This window comes from Callorhinus ursinus, unplaced genomic scaffold, assembly GCF_003265705.2.
Source record: "Callorhinus ursinus isolate GAN/ISIS: 27379988/994484 unplaced genomic scaffold, GSC_fseal_2.0 scaffold17, whole genome shotgun sequence".
NCBI lineage: Eukaryota > Metazoa > Chordata > Mammalia > Carnivora > Otariidae > Callorhinus > Callorhinus ursinus.
The window spans coordinates 27914811-27939070 of NW_027397079.1; the positions used below are offsets into that span (position 1 = coordinate 27914811).

Below are 24260 nucleotides of genomic sequence, written 5' to 3' on the forward strand. Positions count from 1 at the left end.
CCAGCCGCCTCAGGCAGGGAGAGAAGAAACCACTAGCCCCGGCAGGCCCCGCCCCCTCCCGATCCTGCCAGGCGCTCCAATCGCTTGTAGAGATCATCGCTGGATCCAGGCGGTTGTGTCGATCTCCGCTCCAATTGGAGACAGGGTCCAAACCATGGCGGAGAAGGCTCAAAAGAGGTGAGTCCGCTGTTTGAGAAAAGCCTATTTCTACACTCCGCAGGGGTGGAAAATCTGCTGTTGGGCGCCAGTGGTAGGGACTAAGATGGTGTCATCCCCGGTGCTCGGCCGGGCTGGTTCTTAAAGCCCAGACCTGGCGGCCCTGAGGGAGAAGGCGACGAAGTGGATCTGAGGGAGGATTGGGAAGGGATGTGGGATCGGTGCCAGGAAGGTTTTTGTTCTTCGATCCCGCCGCCCTCCTCTGCGACGCGCCGGCGCAGAAAGGGTCTCCGGAGGCTTTGCGCGGGGAGCTTGGCGTCGCCCACTGCCCCGGGACACGGAGGGACACCTCCGCTCCCCCAAATCCTGCTGCGTTTTGTGCGGCTGGCCACTGTCGGCGGCTTGTAGCCGCATCCTCCGCAGTGCTGGCCACACCCCAGTCCCCTCCTGCCCGTCGTGGGCGGTGTGTGTTTGTGCAAACGCGTCACTGTCGCTCGTCTAAAGGGGGCCTGCGCCTGGACCAGAACTGTGTGAGACGGTCCGCTCGGCGTGGATAAGCTCCTTTGCAAGCGTGTGAGGACAGCGATGGTGGCGGCCCTCTCCAGCAGTCTTTTTTTTTTTTTTTAAGATTTTATTTATTTATTTGAGAGAGAGAGAATGAGAGATAGAGAGCACGAGAGGGAAGAGGGTCAGAGGGAGAAGCTGACTCCCCGCTGAGCAGGGAGCCCGATGTGGGACTCGATCCTGGGACTCCGGGATCATGACCTGAGCCGAAGGCAGTCGCTTAACCAACGGAGCCACGCAGGCGCCCTCCAGCAGTCCTCCCTGCTGGAAACTGGTGGTGGAAAGGAACGGCTTGAGTGGGAGAAGTGCTTATGTTAACGATTTCCGAAAGCAGCAGCGTTGAGCACCCTCTACTGACTCTTCTTTGAACAGGAAAACCGACAAATCTTGGTTCTGTTGTAATAAATTAAAATTTAGGGTTTTCTTCTATTGAGGCGGGTAACTAATCTTTTTTCATAAGCTGCAGGGGATCAGATCTACTATGAAAATTGTGTGCAGTATATAGTAGTGTGCGGTGGAGATGATATTGTTGCCTTGTTATTTTAGTAGGTCCTCGGCTAAGCCTTTTCCTCCCAGCGGTCTGAGCGCCCCCTTGCCCCAGCCCCACGGAGATGTTTGGACCACGTTTATTTGGTCTAGTCGTGAATTTAATTATTTTATGCCTCAGGGAGAAGAAGGCTGATCGGGACACAAACTCTACCTGGGTCCTCTCCCTTAGGCATAAGACTGAACAGAGGGACACTTGGGAATCGCTCCTCTCCTCACTTGTCTAGGACAAGTTAAATGTTAGTGCACTTGTATTAGGGAATATTTAGGGGGATTCTGGAATGTGAATGATGGGAGAGACATGTTAAAGAGTTTGTACCCTGCTGACTCTCAGAGCTTTGTTTCTGGTCTAGAACTCTCATGAGCTCTGTGTTTTCACTTACTTACTGGGTCTTTCTCTTGAATTTTCTGTGGACCATCAACCTAGGTTAATCTAAAATTTAACAAGATAACTTCATTTTTTTTCATGTCCTTACTTTTCTATGTACTGATGATTTTCTAATCTTCTAGCAGATATGCCAAATATCTAGTAATCATCGCATAATCTGTCTTCTTTTTTTCTTGACGATCTTCCCCTTGAAACCCTCTATCATCTTTGTTCTCTGAGGCTGATACATGGCTGTTGTCCTGATAATTCTTTTTTTTTTTTTTGACGATCTTCCCCTTGAAACCCTCTATCATCTTTGTTCTCTGAGGCTGATACATGGCTGTTGTCCTGATAATTCCCCTCTGTCCTCACACACTGGGGCCTCTGTTTCTAGAATGTTGGCTTTCTTTTATTTAGCTTAGTACATCCTTCGGCATCTTCCTAATAAAGAGTACTTAAGAGATAATTTTTTTTTGTTAAGGTAGGTATGAAAATGTCTTCCATACTTGATTGCTAGTTTGGCTGGATAGGTAGCTCTAGTTTGAACATAGTTTTTGCTTAGCATTCTGTACGTATGGTGTTCTGGTCTTGTAGCCTCCAGTATTGCTATTGAGAACTCTGATGCCATTCTGATGATTTTAATCCCTGTGTGTGACTTTATTTTTGTTTTTTGTTTTTTGTTTTTGTTGTTGTTCTGAAAACTATAAGAATCTTTAGCATGGCATTCAGAAATTTTAAGATGATGTTACTTGGCATGGGTCCTTTGCATTTGCATCCCTTTAGAGTTGAGATTAATATCCTTTAGTAGTGGGAAGTTTTCTTGTATTATTCTGTAATTGTTTTTACCACAAATTCTTTTCTCTCTCCTTTTGAGATTTTCTTTTTTATTTTTTTTTTCCTTAGAGGGAGAGAGCACAGTGGGAGGGGCAGAGACAAAGAGAGAGAAAAGCAGACTCCCTGCTGAGCTGGAGCCCAATGCAATGCGGGGCTCTATCCCAGGACCCATGAAATCATGACCTAAGCTGACCCAAGAGTTGGACGCTCAACTGACAGCACCACCCAGGCGCCCCTTGAGATTTCTTTTATTTGGATTCTCTAATTTTCTCATTTTTTTCTGTCCTATTTTCTTTTCTTTTTTCCATTTTGTTCTACTTTCTGGAAGAGCTCTTTTTTTTAACCTCACTCCTAGTGATTTCAATTTTTGGTCATGTTTTTAATCTCTAGGAGCCCTTTCTTAGACTTTGTTCCTTTTTCATAGACTTCTGTCTTGTTTTGTGCAGTAGTGTCTCTTATTTCTCTGAATTATAAGGTTTTTTTTTTTTTAAGTTTTCTTTTACTACCTGAATTGTCTATGTTTCCTCAAACTATTTTTTCCCTCTTTGTTTTGCTTTTTTCCTTTTTAGTTGGAGGCTTTCCTGATTTATCTGATAATCTCTGGCTCTCGGTCCATAATTAAGAATGAGAACTAAACAACTAGAAGGGGAGCTGGTGGGCTAAACTAAACAACACAGGGAAAGGGGAGCTGGTGGACTCACTGTTGCTCTATCATCATTACCTCCCTCTGGGCCTGATGTCTTGAGTACAGTTCCCACAGGGAGGAGCAAACTTTATTATAAAAAGATAGTTTTAGGGCGCCTGGTGGCTCAGTTGATTAAGCGACTGCCTTCGGCTCAGGTCATGATCCTGGAGTCCCGGGATCGAGTCCCGCATCGGGCTCCCTGCTCGGCGGGGAGCCTGCTTCTCCCTCTGACCCTCTCCCCTCTCATATACTCTCTCTCTCTCTCATTCTCGCTCTCTCAAATAAATAAATCTTTAAAAAAAAAATTAAAAAAAAAAGATAGTTTTATCTTGCTTTTTATTGTTAGGGAGTATATAGTATTCCAATAAGTTGATGATTATATTTTATTTCAGTACTCCTCCTCCCTGGTTTCATTATTCTAAATAACATTGCCAATTTGTGCATATATATTCCTCCTATTGAATTCTTTTTTTTTTTTAAGATTTTATTTATTTATTTGACAGAGAGAGACACAGTGAGAGAGGGAGCACAAGCAGGGGGAGTGGGAGAGGGAGAAGCAGGCTTCGCACGGAGCAGGGAGCCCAATGCAGGGCTCGATCCCAGGACCCTGGGATCATGACCTGAGCCGAAGGCAGACGCTTAACGACTGAGCCACCCAGGCGCCCCCCTCCTATTGAATTCTTGATGATAGAACTCCAGAATAGATTTGCAGGGTCAAACACTGTGACTGTGTTGATGATTGCTGATGCATACTGGTACAGTATTTTCCAAGAAGTGCCCTGATATTGTCAACAAAAGTGTCCCAGTGTCTTAAATTATAGGTGCATCATCATTTGATAGCCATCATAAATAGAAAAGCAAAAACACCTCATTACCCTGAACAAACTAATACAAGAAATGGACCAGAATATGATCATACTGACTATTCCAAGTATTCATATTTATTTCATAAGACAACCCTTTATTTCTTATTTACATTGACTTGTGTCATGTTTCTGCTAGTACAGTATCAAGCATCCTGGATGTAATATGATACAGAACAGGTATAGACAATGGTCTTGGAAATACTATAACCGATGACATTGTGAATATGGCATAATAGGGTTATGTTTGTGATAGCTGGTTATTGATGATTGGAAGTAATGAGAAGTGATACTAATGAATAATAATTTTTTTTAAAGATTTTATTTATTTGACAGAGACACAGCTAGAGAGGGAACACAAGCAGGGGAAGTGGGAGAGGGAGAAGCAGGCTTCCCACTGAGCAGAGAGCCCGATATGGGGCTCAATCCCAGGACCCTGGGACCATGACCTTAGCCGAAGGCAGACGCTTAACAACTGAGCCACCCAGGCGCCCCATGAATAATAATTTTATCCTTGGTTAAAGAGGATTGTTGTTGAAGCAATGGGAACGATTTAAAGAACAAAACATTGGTGTTGGGACACCTGGGTGGCACAGTGGGTTAAGCATCGGACTCTTGGTTTTGGTTCAGGTAGTGATCCCACGGTTGTGAGATCAAGCCCAACATCGGGCTCAAGGGCGGAGTCTGCTTGAGATTCTCTCTCCCTCTGTCCCTCCCACTGGTGCTCTCTCTCTCTCAAACAAATAAATCTTTAAAAAAAAAAACTGGTCTTAAAGGGAAATTAAGAAGTCTAAAATTAATTAAATGATACTTAAGAGTTATAAGAAAGTATTTTTAGGTAAAATAAAGTGGGGGAGGACATATAGGGATCATGATTTGAGGGAGACTTTTTAAGAAAATAGGGATAAAGTTTCATCCCAATTATGGAAATGAATCCAGGACCCCCTTAGCACCTGGTGTTAAGAAAATTTTATCACTCTTTATTGTTTTATTTATTTATATATTGAATAGGCAGTGCATTGTAGGATTCAAAATGCAAACAGTTAAAAAATGGGCATGTAATGAAAAATTTTCTGTCTGCCATTGTGTCCCTGCTGTCCAGTTCCTCTCTCTGAAGGTGATGTAATTATTAGTACCTTGTCTGTTCCTCTAGAGATAGTTTGGAAATATTCAAGCAAATACAAATATTCAGCAGTTATGCACTAGTGCAGCTGTATTGGTTGCATCATTTGTAAGTGATGCTCAAAAGTTAGAGAAATTTAATGTGCTAATCACTTAAAATATTTTGTTAGAATGGCAAGCATGTCCTGTTTAAGTTCATGTTACATGTAATGAAAATTTGCATTCATCAAGGAGGACAAATACAAAAACATGAACCTGTCTCACAGTAAAACATTTGGAAAAAAAGAAAACCTGGCAATAACAATTTTTTAACCAAAGAAATGTCCCCAAAAAGACATGAAAAACAAATAGAAAGTACCATTAACATTTTTATACTATCTACTATAAGTTAAAAATAAGCAAGTATTTTCATACATGGCTATTTGTAGAACTTAAAGATAATATTGATATGAATGAATCATTACGCTCTACATTTATGGTTCTTACTGGTTGAAAACATATTTGCTAAAATAAGAAAACAAGTCTTTAGAAAATTTATAAACCAAAGCATGAACATTTTGGTCAAGAAAGTTTCAACTGTTTTACATACCAGGTTTTAGTAATTTATTTAAAATGCATCATTCATGGCTTAGAAAGATGGTTTGATAGGTTTTGTTGATCTTACAGAGCCAGAACAGGCTAAGGATATTAAACATCGTACTGAAAGTCTTAGCCAGGGCAATAAGACAAGAAAAAGAAATAATATGCATACAGATTGGAAAAGAAGAAATAAAACTGCCCCATTCACAGACTACAAAATTCTTTATGTGAGAAATCCCAGAGAATCTATGTGAACTGAGTGGGTTTAGCAAGATTTTAAGAAACAAAGTCAATATACATTATTATTCTATTTCTTTTCTCTTTTTTTTTTTTTAAGTAGGCTCCACACCCAGCATGGAGCCTAATGGCGGTTTGAACTCATGATCCTGAAATCAAGAGCTGAGACAGGAGTCCAATGCTTAACCGACTGAGCCACTCAGGCAACCCCCAAAATTATTGTGTTTCTATATACTTGCAGTGAACAACTAGAAATCAAAATTTTGAAAAATCCAAATAGGATTATAAAGTCAAAATAGCTATAATGGTATTGCTGCTATTTTATAGAAGCTGAGTACACATTTAACACCATCAATAATACCATTACTACTAAGGAAAATTCTTAATAAGAACAAGTTACCAAATGATTATCAATTTAAGGGGGAAATCGTTTGGTATAGTTCTGCATGGCAGCTCATGGCCCAGTTAAGGTAGCATTTAGCTCGATTCAGCTGTGTCAAACAGGACGTTACAGAATGCCAAAAAGCATCAGTAAATTATTTGGAAGTTGGTAATTTTGGGACAGTTTGCACTCCAACTTATTTCACTTGATAAGCAGTTTTATGACATATATAGTTAGAGAATAAATAGGAATCTTTGTAAATTTTGAATCTCTACATTGATTTCTATATTAGTATTACCTTGCTGGTTGTTAAATATTTTGAATGTACATTCTTTTTTTCCTTTTTACAAAAATAACAGTGTGTTATATACCATCCATTTTCTGGCTTTGACTTTTTTTAACTTAATATAGCTTGGAAATTGTTCCAGATTTTTACATAATAAAGGATTGTTCTTTCTTTTTTTACGACTGTGTGTTAGACTGTGGTGTACCATAGTTTGTTAACCAGTCCCTTACTATTGGATAGTTAGGTTGTATTCAGCTTTATCCTATTTGGAAACAGTGCTGGTGTTAAAAGAATCTGAAGCCTCTTTTCTCAAGCATTTTATTACTATTATTTTTTAAAAGACTTATTTATTGGGTTTCCTGGGTGGCTCTGTTGGTTAAGCGGCTGCCTTCAGCTCGGGTCATGATCCCAGGGTCCTGCTCGGCGGAGAGCCGCTTCTTCCTGTCCCTCTGCCTGCTGCTCTGCCTGCTTGTGGTCTCTATCTCTATCAGATAAATAAACAAAATCTTTAAAAAAATTTTATTTATTTATTTTAGAGAATGAGAGTACGTGAAGGGGATGGGGACAGAGGGAGAGAGAATTTCAAGCAGACTCCCCGCTGAGCACAGAGCCTGACACGGGGCTCAATCCCATGACCCTGAGATCATGACCTGAGGAGAAACCAAGAGTCAGTTGGTTAAGCCACTGACTCACCGAGGCGCTCCCTCAAGCATTTTAATAAGGTATCGTTATTGATTTTAGCCTGATGGATAGTATGCCTCCTGAGAATTTTATAATGTATGAAATACCTTATTCTCTTACAGTTTTTTTAAATCCATTTTTTAAACCATTTTCTCACTGCAGTGTCAAGTTAACTTCTATAACAATATTTTTAAAACATACCCATGGTGGGGGCGCCTGGGTGGCTCAGATGGTTAAGCGTCTGTCTTCGGTTCAGGTCATGATCCCGGGGTCCTGGGATCGAGTCCCGCATTGGGCTCCCCGCTCCTTGGGAGCCTGCTCCTCTCTCTCCCCTCTCTCTCTCCTCCTCTGTCTCTCATGAATAAATAAAATCTTTAAAAAAAAACAAAAACAAAAACATACCCATGGTGAATATTACCTTTTTCTTTCTACAGTGTGAAGATTGCTCCTGGAGCAGTTGTGTGTGTAGAAAGTGAAATCCGGGGTGATGTAACCATAGGTAAGAAAATAGTTTATTAGTGTTGTTTCTCAAAAATTGATGTATTTTAATTTATTTCAGTACTTTACAGTTAATTAGGTTTTATATATGTATCTGTTTCACTGATGTCCTATTTTTATTGACCAAATAATTTATTTTTCCTATAAGTGTTTTTTTTTAAGTTTTATTTATTTATTTGACAGAGACAGTGAGAGAGGGAACACAAGCAGGGGGAGTGGGAGAGGGAGAAGCAGGCTTCCCGCGGAGCAGGGACCCCGATGCGGGGCTTGATCCCAGGACCCTGGGATCATGACCTGAGCCAAAGGCAGACGCTTAACGACTGAGCCACCCAGGCGCCCCTGATGGACGCTTTTTTAAGATTTTACTTTTAAGTAATCTCTACACCCAACATGCAGCTCCAACTCAAAACCCTGAGATCGAGTTGCATGCTCCACCCCCTGAGCCAGCCAGGCCCCTTGATGGACTCTATATTGAAACATCTATCTGATAAAATAATGAGGCAGTATAATAAAGTCATTCATTTGTTTGAGAGACATCAGTTGTGTACCTACTGTGTGCCTGGCACTATGCTGGCCCTAGGGACACAGCAGTGAACACAGCAGACAAAGGTACTGCCTTCATGGAGCTTATGTACTACTGTTAACAATGTGGACCATGGAGTCTGAGAGACCTGGGTTAGCATCCTTGCTCTTTACCTGCTGATTATACTCTTGACCTTGATTATACTACTAAACCTCAACAACCTTCATTTTCCCCATCCGTGGATAATTGTGTGTATTAGAATTAGGTTCAGCTGCATATAGTGGTGGCTTAAACTATGCAAAGGTTTATTCTTTTATATAAATAAGTATAGAGGTAGGCAATTCAGTTAGTTGATTGTTCAGGAGCTCCAGCCTTGTAGGCCAGAATGCGATAGCTTAAAGCACTAAGAGTGATCTTGGATAAGAAAGGGAAGAAGTGGAGACAAAGGGTGTACCTCCTAGTTGAGTCAGCTTCCTTTAAATAGTCTTCCTGAAAGTTCCACACAATCTCTCTTTGTGTGATGCCTTGGATTTAGTGTCATGGACACATCTAACTGCAGGGAAGGCTGGGAGATCATAGTCTGAACTGGGCGCTTTGCTTCCTTCAGCCCAATATAGGTTCTGTTACCAGGGAAAAGGGAAGCATGAATACCTAGTGGCAATTAGCAGTTTTTGTGACATGCAAAATAGGAGTGCCTACCTCATAGCTTTTTGAAGGATTCGATAAGAGACTATTTGTGAAAGTCATTGCCCAAATCCTAACACTAGCTAATCGCACCGTTAAATCTTAACATTGTGTAGCCTTGCTAGAGGTGAGATCCAACATTGAAATCAAATGAACAGTTTAACAGGTGGCACCTTGCTTATATGGACATGATTAAGTTCTCCCAAACTTAGATTTTAGCCACTTGTTCTTTTACATATGTTTTTACTGCATATCATGCCCTTGGAGCTTTACTAACGTGAGTCCATCCTTAACTAGCAGCTGCACGTTACCAGAGTAGAGCTTTCAGAGAGAAAATATGCCCTGTCCCCTTATACTAACAGTATCTTTAATAGAAAAAAAAGTTGTGAATTTTACTAAGTCTAAGCCTCCAACCAATTTAGGTATCATGTCTTAGAGAACAAGTAAAGATTGTGCCGGTATTATGGAACATCATTAGGAATTTGCCAGGTTGGTTTATTTAATTACTTTAAATAGAATTTCAAAGTTTAGAAGATGACCCAGTTTCTGTTCAGTGCTGTTAACTCTTTAATTCCTAAACTGCTTGCAAACTTTTTATGTGGAGAAATCATGATGGCCACATGTTTATCAAAGTGCTGTTCTGCATTATTTTTAATCTGATATTTTTATGGTTTCCGTCATGATTTGAGGAATAACCCTCATTAGCTCACAAGGTATTCTACAATTAGAAGGAAAGTAAGACTAAAATAATGTAGCTAATTACACAAATTTTCCCTTTCATTTCTACTTCTTCCCCATTCTAAATTAAATATATTATATCTACTATATAACAGATAGATAGTAGAGATACTTCTGCTGGCATAAACATACAAAGGTGTACATACATGTTTGTGTGTATGTGTATTTCTGATTTGGAAAAAACTCCTGTTACTTGTAGAAGCTTTTGTAGAATAGCAGGAAAGGCTTTCTCCTATGAAAAGGAAAGGTGGACCACTGGCTGCTAGCATAGGATTGGGGCATGAGGGTATCAGGAGTCAGTGCTCACTTCTCCTGTTTCTCCTGCTGTCTTTCACTACCTTGTGTTCCTCTCCTTTCTTACCCCCCCTTTTATTATTAGTTTTTTGATAAATTTAAGAACAGCTCTATCTTCTCCCCCCAGAGCAACTAAAACCAACTAAAAGGGGGCGTGGCCTCTGTGTCAGCTGCTGAGGGGCCCCGGGGGTGCTGGGGGCAGAGGCAGAGTCGAGGTGAAGGGCATGAAGGGTGTCAGGGGGTCTGGAAGTGGGCAGGGGGATGGCTGGCCTGGGGTGGACCCTGTGATGTCTCCTCTTCCCCATCAGTGTCTGTGTCATCAGACTCCTCCCCCTCCCGCTCCCAGTCCATCCCTGACAGCTTCTTGTCCTGGCTTTTGCTTCCCATCCCACCATTCTTCCGGCCCCTGTGGGTACCCTTGTCCCTGTCATGTGGTTGTCTTCCCCGTCTCCCTGCATGTCAGGCAGAGAGGCCATCAGGTCCTTCAAGAAGAGGTCATACTGCTGCTCCAGCTCAGCACACTGCTTCAGGTGGGATGTGGTCATGGTCTCGGCGTTTCGGGACTGGGTCACCTGGCGAGCCTTCTTCAACAGCCACTCAGGAATAGCTCAAGCGCCCAGGAGATGATGACAGGCACTGCCGCTGCCACCTTCCCAGTTTCTTCGTCAGTTTCCATGATCTTGATCCGCGCCGGCGGGAACCGCGCGTTATAAGTTTTCTTCTTGCTCAGCATCTCAGGGCCTCTCTCGACATGCGTGGCCCAGTGCCGCCGCCCACAGCTTCCTAGCCCCCAGGGCTGCTCGCCGCTGCCCCCCCCAGTTCCCCCCCACCGCCAGGCTCCTCTCCTTTCTTTTTTATTAACAACCTACCTTCCCTAAATGTTGCAATTATGTAAGGAAATAGTGTTTTAAATCTACTTTCCATATAAGTTTTTCCTCTAGCTGATAGCACATGGCTCTGTCGTTAAAATGTAAAATGACAGTTCAACACAGATTTTCAATGATAGTTTATAGCATAAGAAGTGGTAATAATTTTTTAACTCGTGATTTGAAGCTTATCATAGAATGGATCTAAGTTAATATTTGTTATGCTTATTTTTGACCCAGTTTTTTTAAAAAAGGAAATTTGCTGAAATACTTTACAGAAACATCTCAATTTTTTAAATTAAGGGAAAGATTCAGAAGTGATATAGTTACCACTGTTTGATCTTTTACAAGTTTTCATTTTCATTATGAGTTTCTTATCTTTTTGTTTTTTTGTTTTGTGTGTGTTTCTTTAATTATATACATAAGTATGGAAACTTTCCAGAATCGGTATTTAGATAGCCATTTCTATCATTGTTGTATTTGGTATAAGAGATCTCTAATCAGGGACGCCTGCATAGCTCAGGGTTAAATGTCTGACTCCTGACTTCGCCTCTGGTCATGATCTCAGGGTTGTGAGACTGAGTCCCACCTCAGGCTCTGTGCTGGGTGCCCTGAGCATAGAGACTGCTTAAGATGCTCTCTCTCCCTCTCCCTGTGTTCCCCCTCCAAATATATATAAATATAAAATCATTTGACTGCTATTCTTATTTCTGTTGTAATATATCAGATTAAAGAGCCTTGTCCAAGGAGATACGAAGTTCAATCAACTGGGAGAGTAGAGAAAAGTCATTTAATTAAAACTCACTCTCTCCACCATGTTTTGTTTTGTTTTGTTTTGTTTTCAATGTATGGCTTTTATTGGTTTTGTTTGTTTGTTTTTGCTTAACTTAGCAGAATAAAGTCTTTTATGCTATGGATAGGGAGATTTGAACGCTTAATAAGCTCTAATTTCTGGGTTAAGTAGCAATAAACTTCAGTATAGTTGAATTAATGGATTTTTCACAGAATGTTATGCATAACTTTCCGTCCCCTAGTTGGTTATACTCCTACCAAATTATTCCATTCTGAAATATTTCGGAAGGAAAGTAATTTTTTCCTTCACTATGTTTCAGTGGTGTAGTAGATTTAAACCTGATTTTCTATTCTCCTAGAAAATCAGGTATTTGGTTTATCAAAGAAACTAGTCTGAAGCTTTGAAGTATTGTCCTTAAGCAGAAACTCTATGACTTGAGGCTCTGCTGGAGCCTTGACCCCTTTCATTAGAGGCTGCTAGGAAACAGACCTTGGGAAAAATAACAGCCCTTTTGTTAATTACAATGTGGGTAAACAAGGTTTCATAGTATCAAGCCTGTTTGTAATTAGGCTGCCTTGATTCCTGGGCTATGCATTATTTCCTTAAATCTTGCTTTGAAAGCTGAAAAATTTCAGAAAGTTACTTCTAAGCGAGTTCTGCAGTCCCATTATAGAGTGAAAGTCAGTCTCCTTGTCTTAGGACAGGGCTTGGTTGGGACATTGCAGTAGGAAGGCAGAACTCCACACAGTGGTAAAACTTTGAGATGGAAGCCCTTTGTCCCACTTACTCTTTCTCTCCATTAGAGTTTTTAATACAGATCAAAAGCTTCCCTTTACCATGGAAATCTTTTTCAATAAGGCAGAGCGGTCGCTTTGACTTGAAATTCATCAAATATAAAGCAGTTCTTACAGGTACTTCAGCTTACAGGTAAAAAGAATTGTTTTAATTTTCAAAGGAAAAAGCTTATGGCTTTTTGAACTATTTATTGACATATGAAAATGTGCACAAAGATTGCTTTCTGTGGCAAAGATAGACAGGAAAAATGTCCTTTACCAAATGAGGGGAATGGAAATTTGATGCGAGGAATGCCTTTCTGGCTGTGTTGCATCAAGCCCAGCCAACCATTTAGAAAAATAATTCATCAGCCGGTAAGGCAACTCCAACTCTAGACACATTTATCCAAACAAGGAGATAAGCCAAATAGGGTTTCATCACATTTGGTAAGAAAATATACAAACTACCCTGCCAGTGAGAGCTCCAAGAAAGTTCACAACAACCTTAAAAAAAAATCTTTTCATGGTGACAGATTTTTATTTTTAAAGCATTTTAACCTCAAGACCCTTAAACTTGCTTTGAAATCAGACCCATTCTAGGTAAAAGTGTTTCTCGCATGTAGAAGAGTGTGGAGCAGTCTGTGCCCACATTTTAGTCCACTGCGGCCGCCCAGGACTTGGAATAGCACTTGGACTCCTGCGCTCTCTGGTGCCAACCTCCAGCACAAAACTGTGCAGAGACAAAGCCCACACTGTGGACCGCACACCTGCGTCGGAACATCCCTTTAGCAAGCTCTCCAAACCAAAATCTTAGCAGTCACATGCTGAAGTACATGTGTACTAACCTCTCTAGCCTCTGCTCCAAAAGACCAGACAGTTTATGATCACCCATGACTTTTGTTGTTACTTCACAATTCACAAAGTTGATTCTCTCACCTTTAAGTTCTTTCCGCCCGGAAACACGAGGACTTGTAGTTTGGCAGTGCTGCCAGCAGGGGGAGGTGCTGTCTTAAGTGCAGGTCTCACCCAGGGTGGTGATCCTGCTTTTTATCTCAGGGCCCTCAGATTTCTAACCAGGAGTTTTCCAGTTTATCTTCTAGCTAGCTTATTAGTAATGATAATAACAACAATAAAATGCCTGGTTAAAATAGCTCAGGCATTATATTTAAAAATTGTATAAGACATGGGGACTTGAGTTCATTTTTTTAAATTTGTGTTTGTATAATTAACATGTATTTTATATCATTTTGAAAAATGGAAATATCAGTTGTTTTCAAAGCTACTCTTTAGAGGAGCTTTTAAAGAAAGACAGGTTTCAGTGATAACCTTTTCATACTAGTCCATTCTCAGGTAGCTTCTTGCAAGTCTGCTTGTTGTCAAAAGCTACCGCTGGAGGACTGAGCAGAATATCAGGTGCCTCTGGCTTCTTATCTAGCAGTAGCAGCAGATCTGCTTTCTATCACAGCATGATGATCTCTTCCCCGTCTAAGATTCTAATGCTAGCATGGAAAATACTTTTTAAATTTCTCTTACTATTTTACAGTAATATGTAAATTTCTCCCCGCTGGTTAAAACAAGTTATCACCCTAATAACCTGAGTAGAGGAGTAAAGTGGACTCTTTTTCTGTTTCTCAGATCAGAAGGAGATTTTTGCTTATTATGATAGTTACACAAATAGCTTTTGGTGTCAGATAGCGATGAACCTCCCATTTTTAACAGCTGTGGGCCAGACCCTGTGATCTCCCTTTGAGACATTATTTCGTATAATCCACACTTCAACACAATGAAGTAGGTTGCTCTAGATCTCATCTTTTTATAGATGAGAGAACAGTCATTTGAGAGATGAAGCATTTAGCCTTTACGTGGTAGAGGCCAGAGTCTGGGCTTTCTAGACGGGATGGGGTGCTGGCAGGGCTATAATTACAAAGAACCTAAAATTGAATGATTTGTCCCTTTTATCATAGAACATTTATTTTATTTTATTTTTAAGATTTTACTTGAGAGAGCACGTGCGCAGAGCAAGAGTGAGCACGAGCTGGGGGAGGGGCAGAGGGAGAGGAAGAAGCAGGCTCACAGTGGAGCAGAGAACCCAATGTGGGGCTCCATCCCAGGACCCTGGGTTCATGACCTGAGCCGAAGGCACACGCTTAACCAACTGAGCCACCAGGTGCCCCTATCATAGAACATTTTAAAGTAAAATGCAAATCTGGGATTGTGCAAACGACAGACTTAAATTGGTTCACATAGCTGGAAGACCTATAAGAAATTTCTCATTTCAAAGGAATCCAGGGCGCCTGGATGGCTCAGTTGGTTAAGCGACTGCCTTCAGCTCAGGTCATGATCCTGGAGTCCCGCTATCGAGTCCCGCATTGGGCTCCCTGCTCTCTGACCCTCTTCCCTCTCATGCTCTCTATCTCTCATTCTCTCTCTCTTAAATAAATAAGTAAAATCTTAAAAAACAAAACAAAACAAAAGGAATCCAGTGTTTGTTTCAGCACTATTTAGCACTTCTCCACCAAAAGTGATAACATCTAAATGCCCATTATTAAGGGCTTGGTTACATAAATTATGGTATGTTAATATGATATGAAATACTATTTAGCCATTGAAAAGAATAGCTAGCTAAATGTACTTCTATGGAAAAATCACCATGACTTTTCAGGTGAATAATGCATATTGCAGAATAATAAATACTATTCCTTGATTAAAAAAAAAACAACTATGTGCCTATAATCCATATTTTTCCACCTTCAAATTCTATTCTTTTAACTTTGTGATGAAATCTATTTTACTTATAGTGACATTTACAGGTCTTAAGTATACAGTAGAACTAAGTCTGGAATAATATATCCCAAACTAGTTACCACTAGGGAATAGGATTAGCATAAAGAGAGGATCTTTCACTTTTTGCTTTGTTTGGATTTTTATAATGGGCACATATACTTTTATAAATGTGTGTCTTTTTTTAACAAAGAAAAAAAGGCATACATGTTCACTTGAGAACCTTCCCAGAGATCCGAGAGATCCCATCTTCTATTCTGAATAGGAGAAGTTGCCAGAGAAATTTTAATTTGGCAGCTGAGGATTTGGGGAGCCAGAGGTGACAGAAATAACAAAGCCTCTCTCTGTTGTTTCTTATCAGACCATGCGGTCCTTTGACTGTGCATCCTGTCTTGGGCCCCACCCTCCTTATCAGTCCCCAGCTCTTCATTGTTAGGGGAAAAATAAAGCTGCACAGAGGTTCATTCCAATTCTCTAGGCACCAGGAACACCTCCTTATTTATTTTAATACATTTGTGTGTGAGTATGTTAAGTATTTCCAGTTTTCAAGATAAACAAAACAAAGAAGATCGGCAAGCTGAAAAGGGCAAAAGTAGCCTGTATTCCTTTATGTTTCCCTGTGACGTATAGCACGAATCTTGCCTGTCACAAGCAGATGATGATTGTTGAGTAAATTAATTTACACGAATACTGAATGACATGGACACTGGCATCTTCCTGACTGCCTCCCCACCTTCTGGCAACACTTCTGCCCACTCTTTCTTACTTTCAGAGTCGGTTATGTCAGCTTGTTTACCAATAAAAATAGCCTTGGCCTTGGGGGTGGGTGGGGCTGGTGCTGCAGGGAGTGGCGAAAGTGAGGTGGTATTTTCTCATGAGTGGTTTCATTATCACCAAAATGCTAGCAAGGCCTTCCAGGAAGTTAGGAACCAGGGGAAGGAATGTGTTAGCACTCCAGAATCGGGTCCCTCTTTGAGCAGTGCACTGCCTGCTCCACCCTGATGGTGAAATGGATGTGCTAAGACCCCTTCCTGCTCCCTTCAGTTTGAGATGGGAGACATTGCCTCAGTCGGCTTATTTCAGAGCCTTAGGAATCCAGTAACCAGGTTTGTCTCCTTCCACTGCCTCCCTGTAACCTTTTTCAACCTTTACCTGGTTAAAATTGTATCTTAGGTCAGACACAACAGAAGCTCCGCCTCCTTCCATTGGTTAGGCTTGTTGTAGGGATGGTGACAAAGTAACAAAGACAAGGTTAGTTTACATATTTCCTGTCTCCCTTTCCACCCATATTTCCTCTAAGCCACTTAAAAAGACTAACTGTGCAGTTCACTAGCATAAAAAAGCGTCATGTGGTTCACTAGCATGAGAAAGCACCAGCGTTGTAAGCAAAGAGAGCCTCACTTTTATGAGGGAAAGCAAAGCATGGAAGGGAATTAATTTTTATTGCCAACAATGTGCCAGAATACCGTGTCTACAAACATAATCTCATCTAATCCTTACAACGACTCTGGGAGACTGGTATTCTCACCACCCCCATTTCACTGCTGAGATAACAGAGGCTTCCAAATAGCTGGTGAGCCAGGGCTGTCTGGCCCCAGAGCCTGTGCTGTCTCCACTCACCTTGGCTTGAGATTTGGCACGAACTAGTATTGATAATAGCTGAGGAGATAACGTTTGTAAAGTGCCTAGTGTGGTGCCTGCCTGCTTTAGAAAATGTGCCTCCTAATGGCCTCGACCCCCTTCAATCTTCTTCTCCCCTCCTGTTGGAAGCGTAGCCTCCACCAATAATTTCATTTCATCGTATTTTTAACAGGACCGAGGACAGTGATCCACCCTAAAGCGAGGATTATTGCCGAAGCCGGGCCGATAGTGATTGGTGAAGGTAACCTCATAGAAGAACAGGCGCTTATCATAAATGCGTGAGTACGACTCTTACAGATACTCTGAACTAAGGACCACAGATTGTGTTTTTGTTAATTTCAGCTATCTATAGGAACCTTTTACAACTGACATCTAGAAAGCCCACTATTTTAGAACTAGAGAAACATTAAGGGTTTTTTAACATAAGTAATTAGTAAACGAGGAAACCAGAGACCAGATAGGTGAAGAGACTTGTCCAAGGTGAGAGAACTCGTCAGTGGCTGGCTAGAATCCCTCTGGGTCTGATAACCTTACCCTTACGTGTCACTATCTCTTCTGTGCCTTAAGCAGACATTTCCTGATTCCAGGCGACTAAGTGCTGTGCTGACCACCCTGAAGAGAGTCTTTTGATTGGATTTCTCAGTTCTGGCTGAAATGTTATTACTCATGCCCAGACACATGAACTTAACTCTGATGTATATTTTCATATGCTTTGTGGGGGTAGCACCCAGAATTATATTTGAAAATTTGGGGGGTTCTAGAGGCAATATTTAACTTTGAAGATTAAAGAAATAAAAAAATATTAAACATGTACATGATCTTAGTGAACTAGACTGTAATACCTATGAAATTCTCATAAGCATTTGTAAAGCTTTCTAGATAAAATTTTGGCAGGAAATTCAAGCTTATACCTAATTTATAGCAACAATGTGTGGAATTTGTAAGAAAGACCTTGGGAAAATATTTAACTGTGATAAAGAGGTTGATTTGTCTTAACGCTTACTTAGAATTTGGGAGTTTCTTACTATATTAAGCAGTTTCTTTTTAAAATCTATTTTGGCACCTTTAGTGTAAGTCAGTTGACAACAGCTATATTCTGTAGTAACTCAACTGTCAGAGATAAAGCTCCATTTAAAAAATGGCTTCCTCTTAGACCACAAACATTTTATGTTCCAAATATTTCAAACTACCTAACAGCATAAAATAATTATTTGATGTGAATATCTGTTTGCATTTCACAATCTTGGATGATTATTAAGAATGGAAAATTTTCAAGCCAGGCCTGATTTTGATTCTAATTTAACAAGCTAAAAAATGATAGCCAGCAACATTTTTACCTTGTCCTGGAAAAGGCCGTCTGGGCTTTGAGCTTTAATAATAAGCAAAGGAAAGCTGATCTATGACTTCTTTAGGCATCTGCCTCGGGCTTCTTTACATTTCAGTAGTTCTTTTTCAACTCAGAATCAGTTCTTCAGCACAGAGGATAAATAATTCACTTGGATTAAGAAAGTACTTATGTAGTTACATATTTTAAGCTTGATGAAGGTAAAATTGAAAGAATGAACCCGAATTCTAAAACAAGAGAATTGCTTATTGCATTATTGACTTTGATAATTTGTCTCTTCTTTTTATAGTCACCCTGATAATATCACCCCTGATGCTGAAGATCCAGAACCAAAACCTATGATCATTGGCACCAATAATGTGTTTGAAGTTGGCTGTTGTATCCTTTACAATAATTTAAGTAAACTCTTTTTCCCAGCTGTCTTTAGTAATCAAATGTATTCCATAGAAATTGTCATGTTTTAGCTATCAAATATATCAAATATACTATAAGCATGTGTTCATGCACACACATACATATCTTTAAGTACCATCTTGCTCCTGTTGCACAACTTGTTGACAGGTAGCAGTGACTGAGTAGCAGTAGACATAGAAACAGGAATCCTGGCTTCCATCCTGATTTAGGAACCACAGCTCTGTCCATTTGGTTCCTATATAGTTTAGGTTAACAGAATGTTGTCTGATGCAAAGAAATGGTGGAAAGGGATGGAAATATTTCATTCTTTGTTTTTTTTCCCCTGAAGTGCTGCCAGTTCTTGTGCTTGATTTTTGTACTCTAAAAAGATAGTAAAATGCTTTCATGGTGTCAGCAAAACATTACTTTTTGATAGGAAAACTTGGAGGAAAAAAATCTAAATGTTTAAATAGCAAAATATTTAAATAAATTAAGCTATATACACAAAATGGACTATTAAGGCCATTAAGCAGTCATTTTAAACTATGTTTTTAAAGATTTTAATGGGGGCGCCTGGGTGGCTCAGATGGTTAAGCATCTGCCTTCAGCTCAGGTCATGATCCCAGGGTCCTGGGATCGAGCCCCGCGTCGGGCTCCCTGCTCCTTGGGAGCCTGCTTCTCCCTCTGCCTCTCTCTCTCTTTGTCTCTCATGAATAAATAAATAAAATCTTTAAAAAAAAATAAAAATAAAGATTTTAATGGTATGGAATAATGCTTGCTTGCAAAGTTAATTGAACCAAATAAAGTGAGCTGTGAAAGTTTATACAGTTTGATTTTATACAGTTTGATTCCCAGTTATATAAAAGGAATTATATGTATTTATATAAAGATATATCAGACTGTTAACAGTGTTAGCTTTAAGTGATTTGGTGATAAGTAACTTTAATTTTCTTAAGACAATCTTGAAAATATGTTACTCAGAATTGGGGTAAAAGATGCTTATTTCTTTAAAAAATATAGAAGGCATTTATATCTGCTTAGAGACACTTATATTTAAAGATGAAAACTTTACTTTCAGGCTGCCCTGAGCAAGCAGTTCTGGTCAGACTGGGGCTGCGTGGCCCTTCCCATGCCTTTGTCCTCTGCCCCAGGCAGGATAAGGGTATAGTGAATTAGGGACACCTGGGTGGCTCAGTGGGTTAAGCATCTGCCTTCAGTTCAGGTCATGATCCCAGTGTCCTGGGATCGAGTCCTGGCATCAGTTCTTGCCCAGTGGGAGCCTGCCTCTCCCCCCTGCCTGCCGCTCCCCCTGCTTGTGCTCGTTTTCTCTCTCTGACAAATAAATAAATAAATAAAATCTTTAAAAAAAAAAAAAGGATATAGTGAATTAGTGGAGGGAAAAAAAGATGAACCCATTTACAATATTTACTTAACTCTGGCTTACAGATTCCCAAGCCATGAAAATGGGAGATAATAATGTTATTGAATCAAAAGGTAAGCTACGTTTGGAAATTTTATTGTGAAAAGTGATTACCTCCTTTCTCTTTATTGTGTCCTGGAGAACAACCTAAGTAGAAACTATGGCAAAGTGGAAGGAAGGTATGGTTGAAAGTGGACTAAAATAGTTATGAGACTAATTCTTTGCCTATGTTTAATACATTGAATTAAAAATTCAGCCGTGGGTCTGCCTGGGTAGCTCAGTCGGTTAAGCATCTGACTCTTGATTTTGATCTCAGGGTTGTGAAATTGAGCCTCATGTCAGGCTCCAGGCTGGGCGTGGAGCCTGCTTAAGATTCTCTTCTTCTCCCTCTGCCCCTCCCTCCCTCTCTTAAAAAAAAAAATTCAGCTGTGTACATTTAAATCAGGATTGAATTAAACCATAATATTCAGATGAAAGATTTGAAAAAGATTACTGCTAAATACTAATGTCAATGATAATTTAGTTGATTAATATAATTGCAGAATTAAAGGAAAAAAATCATTTTCTATAGCAGTTTGCTTTCTTTAATTGCAGGACTCCTTTACCCTAGCCAGTCAGGAACAAATGGAAGCTACTTATAAATGGAGCTAGGCAGGAGGTCTTGTAAGTCACCACCACTACTGGAAAGCAGCTCCAAGAGCATCGTGTCCCACTACAGTCCAGAAAGAACCTGAACAATGAGACATCTTTAGAATAATGATTTTAAAAAAAAAATAATGATTTATCTTTGATGGTCCTGATTGGCGTGAAAGAAAATGTTTCTTTTTTTAATTAATAAAATTAGACTTTTCATTAATCTACTTAATGGTTTTTATTTTAATTTGGAATACCAATTATTACTATCATCGTTATTTTCTATTTATTATATACTTACTATGTGTCAAACCTTTGCTCAGCACTTTACATTTAATATCTCACTTATTCCTTAAAACAAACTGTAAGTAGTTCAGTCTTTCCATCTTATAGATAAACTTGCTCAAAGAATTTACAGTGACTTGCCCAAGGTCACACAACTAGTGAGCAAAGCTCTGTTTTAATTCATTTAATACTAGTCAGGCGCCTGCCTGCTTTACAAACTCTGAACTGAAATATTTCCTTTAATTTTCTTTAGGCTAGTTTGCAATTTAATACTTCAGTCATTTTAGAAAAATATTAATGTTCTACTCATTTGTCTTAAATTGCAGTTCTTTCTATGTTTTTACTGCAGCATATGTGGGCAGAAACGTAATATTGACAAGTGGTTGCATCATTGGGGCTTGCTGCAACCTGAATACGTTTGAAGTCATCCCTGAGAATACAGTGATCTATGGTGCAGACTGCCTTCGTCGGGTGCAGACAGAGCGACCACAGGTACTAGAACCTGTCTTAAAAAGAGTTCTTTCTAAAAGAAACAGACTTAAATACAGAGAACAAACTGGTGGTTGCCACAGGGAAGGTGGGTGGAGGGGATGTATGAAATAGAGGATTAAGAGCTACAAACTTCCAGTTATTATAAAATAAATAAGTCACAGAGATGAAAAGTACAGCACAGGGAATGTAGTCAGTAATATTGTAATAATAATGTTGCAAGGTTGCTGATGGTGACTACATTTATCCTGGTGAGCACGGGGAGTAATGTTTAGAATTGTTGAGTCACTATGTTGTACACTTGAAACTAATATAACACTGTATGTTAATTATATTTCCACAAAAAAAGTTCTTTCTAGGGCTGCTGATTTTCCCCAAAATACCACATAATTGTTTTAATGGGGCAGCAGTCTGCTATTTAAAAAGAAAATGATTAAAATAAAACATCAAGGAAACATTCCTAAAGCTAGAATTTATTTGCAATGAAATTATTCAGTCTTTAAGTTATTATCAAAAATATATACAAAGATGACAATGACAAATTGATAGTGAGAAAAAAAGAAAATCCAGAGATGTTATTTCTGCTCTTAAGTGTTTTCACCGAAGATGCATCACCAAACTTTATAAACTGTTGATTCACTCTTAAAATATTAATCCTCCAGGGTAAGGAATGACCCTACCAAATTTATATTGAACAGCCAACTTGGATCCATCTTTTAGTTTGCCAACACAGACGACTTGAAAGTAAACACAGTTTCTGAATATGCAAATGTGTTTGGATATTTTCCTGGCTTATGAGATATTATCTTTTCTTCCTCCTAAGAACCAAGAATAATGAAGAACATGTATTTAGAGTTTCATTTAGGAGATAAATAAGATAGGGCATTTGGGGCTTTCTTTGGACAGAAGACATTCTGATTGAGGTTTTGAGCCTCATTGCTTGGCCCACAATATAGTGCTTCAGTTACCCAGCCTCTTTCCCATCCCCCAAAAGAAAATATTTTTCAAGACATTTATCACTTTGCATCTGATTCTTAGCCATACTTTATCAGAAATTAAAACTCCAGTTCTCTTTGGGGTATTCTGTTTCTCTAACATTTGGCTTTTATTACTATTATAAGCAAGTATGACTTCCATAGACTAAAAAGGCAATAAGAACAAATCAGTTTTTCTTTTCACTGTCATTCTGCATAACAGCAAAACTGATTGAAGAGGGAGAAACCAACTGGGTTGAGGGAGATTAGAATTAAGTAAGTAAGAATATCTGAAGTTTAACACCTACTGTTTTCCACATTTCAGTGATCACAATGATCACGTAGAGGTCCTTATTAAAAGAAGGATTCCCCAGACTTATTGAATCACAGTGTCTAGGGCAAGGGCCTAAAATTCCGTGTTTGTCATGAGTGCCCCTCGTGAGGTTCACAGTGATGGAAGTCTGGGCAAAGCTGACGCGGGAAGAGCGAAGAGCCGGTGAGGACTGCAGCTGTGTGCTGTGTAGGTCCTGTGGGGATCCGCGTGCTCCAGGTTTCTACTTACGTTGTTGTCTGTGATTAGAACTGTTTAATTTTTTGGAGGCCAGGGTAAAGTCTACAAAAGCAGTGTTGAAAACTGAGTTGTGTATATTTTTTCTGTGTAAAATCTTTTGGCTTTTTCTTATTACCAAACTTAACATACATTCACTGTAAATTAAACAAACAAACAGGTAAGCAAAAATAAGCCAGTGAAAATCACCTATATTTCCCTGGCCTGGTGGTAATTATTTCTGCCTGCTACTCTTAATTTTGCTTTCTGCTTGTCAGTCCTTAATTATCTTATCTTTTTAGCCCCAGACACTACAGCTGGATTTCCTGATGAAAATCTTGCCAAACTACCACCACCTAAAGAAGACTATGAAAGGAAACTCAACTCCAGTTAAGAACTAAGAACAATACATGACATCAAGATAACAGTTTGTCTTTGACCACTGTCTTTTGAAAGGGCCAGTGTTCATGCACTCTTAGCAGTTCCCAGAATAAATACATGTTGAGTTTATTTTGTAAAATTGAGTGAGAGAGGAAGGTAATGGATTTTCACTGTAACTGTCCTCTATAATTTATATAAAATGCATTATTTTCCTATATCTTTGCTCCTTTTCTTAGAATTTACAGGTTTGGTTTATTTTTCTTTTGTCATATAAAATGCTGGCCATGGATTTTAGTTGTATAAAAGATTCCCCGTGATAAGAAAGGACATATTGTTATGTATTTATATTCTAGCATATATTGTACTAAATAAAAATGCTAATGACAGGACTTTAGTGAACATACTTTAGTCGATTTTTCTACTTGTGTTAACTTTCCCAAAATAGATCTTTTCATTTTTATTGCATACTAGCTATATTAAAACTAATGTGTTTATCTTCTCCTTTTGTGGCTTTGGAGCTGTTTAAAATTTCAGGTGAAATTTCAGCAGCTGTTGAATTAATTTAACTTAATTTTGTTTCCAAGAAAAAATTTTCATTTTAGTAAAAAATAATTAGGGAAAAATGTATTCAGTAGCATACAAAATCAGTAAGAATGATCTCTGATGAAAATGACAAGTAAATGAGCATTGAATGGTCCTGGGTTTCTGAAGGTAGTAAAACTAAAAGAGATTTTAATATATTTATAAATTGATGAAATGATTTTGGCATACTACATCATATATCAACATGACTGTTGATGTTGTTATAATTGACTAATTACATAATGGCAACATTAAGGATTTTGTTGTCATCTAAGTTTTAATAATTCAAGTGCATACATTTGATGGAACAGACTTTTC

General features: G+C 39.4%; 1 protein-coding gene and 1 pseudogene across 1 annotated transcript; one reads left to right on the forward strand and one right to left on the reverse strand.

The window, feature by feature from the left end:
• The first annotated feature begins 101 nt into the window (after window positions 1-101).
• On the forward strand, window positions 102-23861 carry DCTN6 (dynactin subunit 6). The gene is made up of 7 exons (XM_025885912.2): window positions 102-177; window positions 7737-7801; window positions 17066-17171; window positions 18528-18616; window positions 20078-20125; window positions 21319-21461; window positions 23282-23861. Exons 1-7 carry the CDS (start codon window positions 155-157, stop codon window positions 23378-23380), a joined length of 573 nt encoding a protein of 190 aa, XP_025741697.1. The 5' UTR covers window positions 102-154; the 3' UTR covers window positions 23381-23861.
• On the reverse strand, window positions 9887-11588 carry LOC141374354 (dr1-associated corepressor pseudogene; annotated as a pseudogene).
• Window positions 23862-24260: the final 399 nt, after the last annotated feature.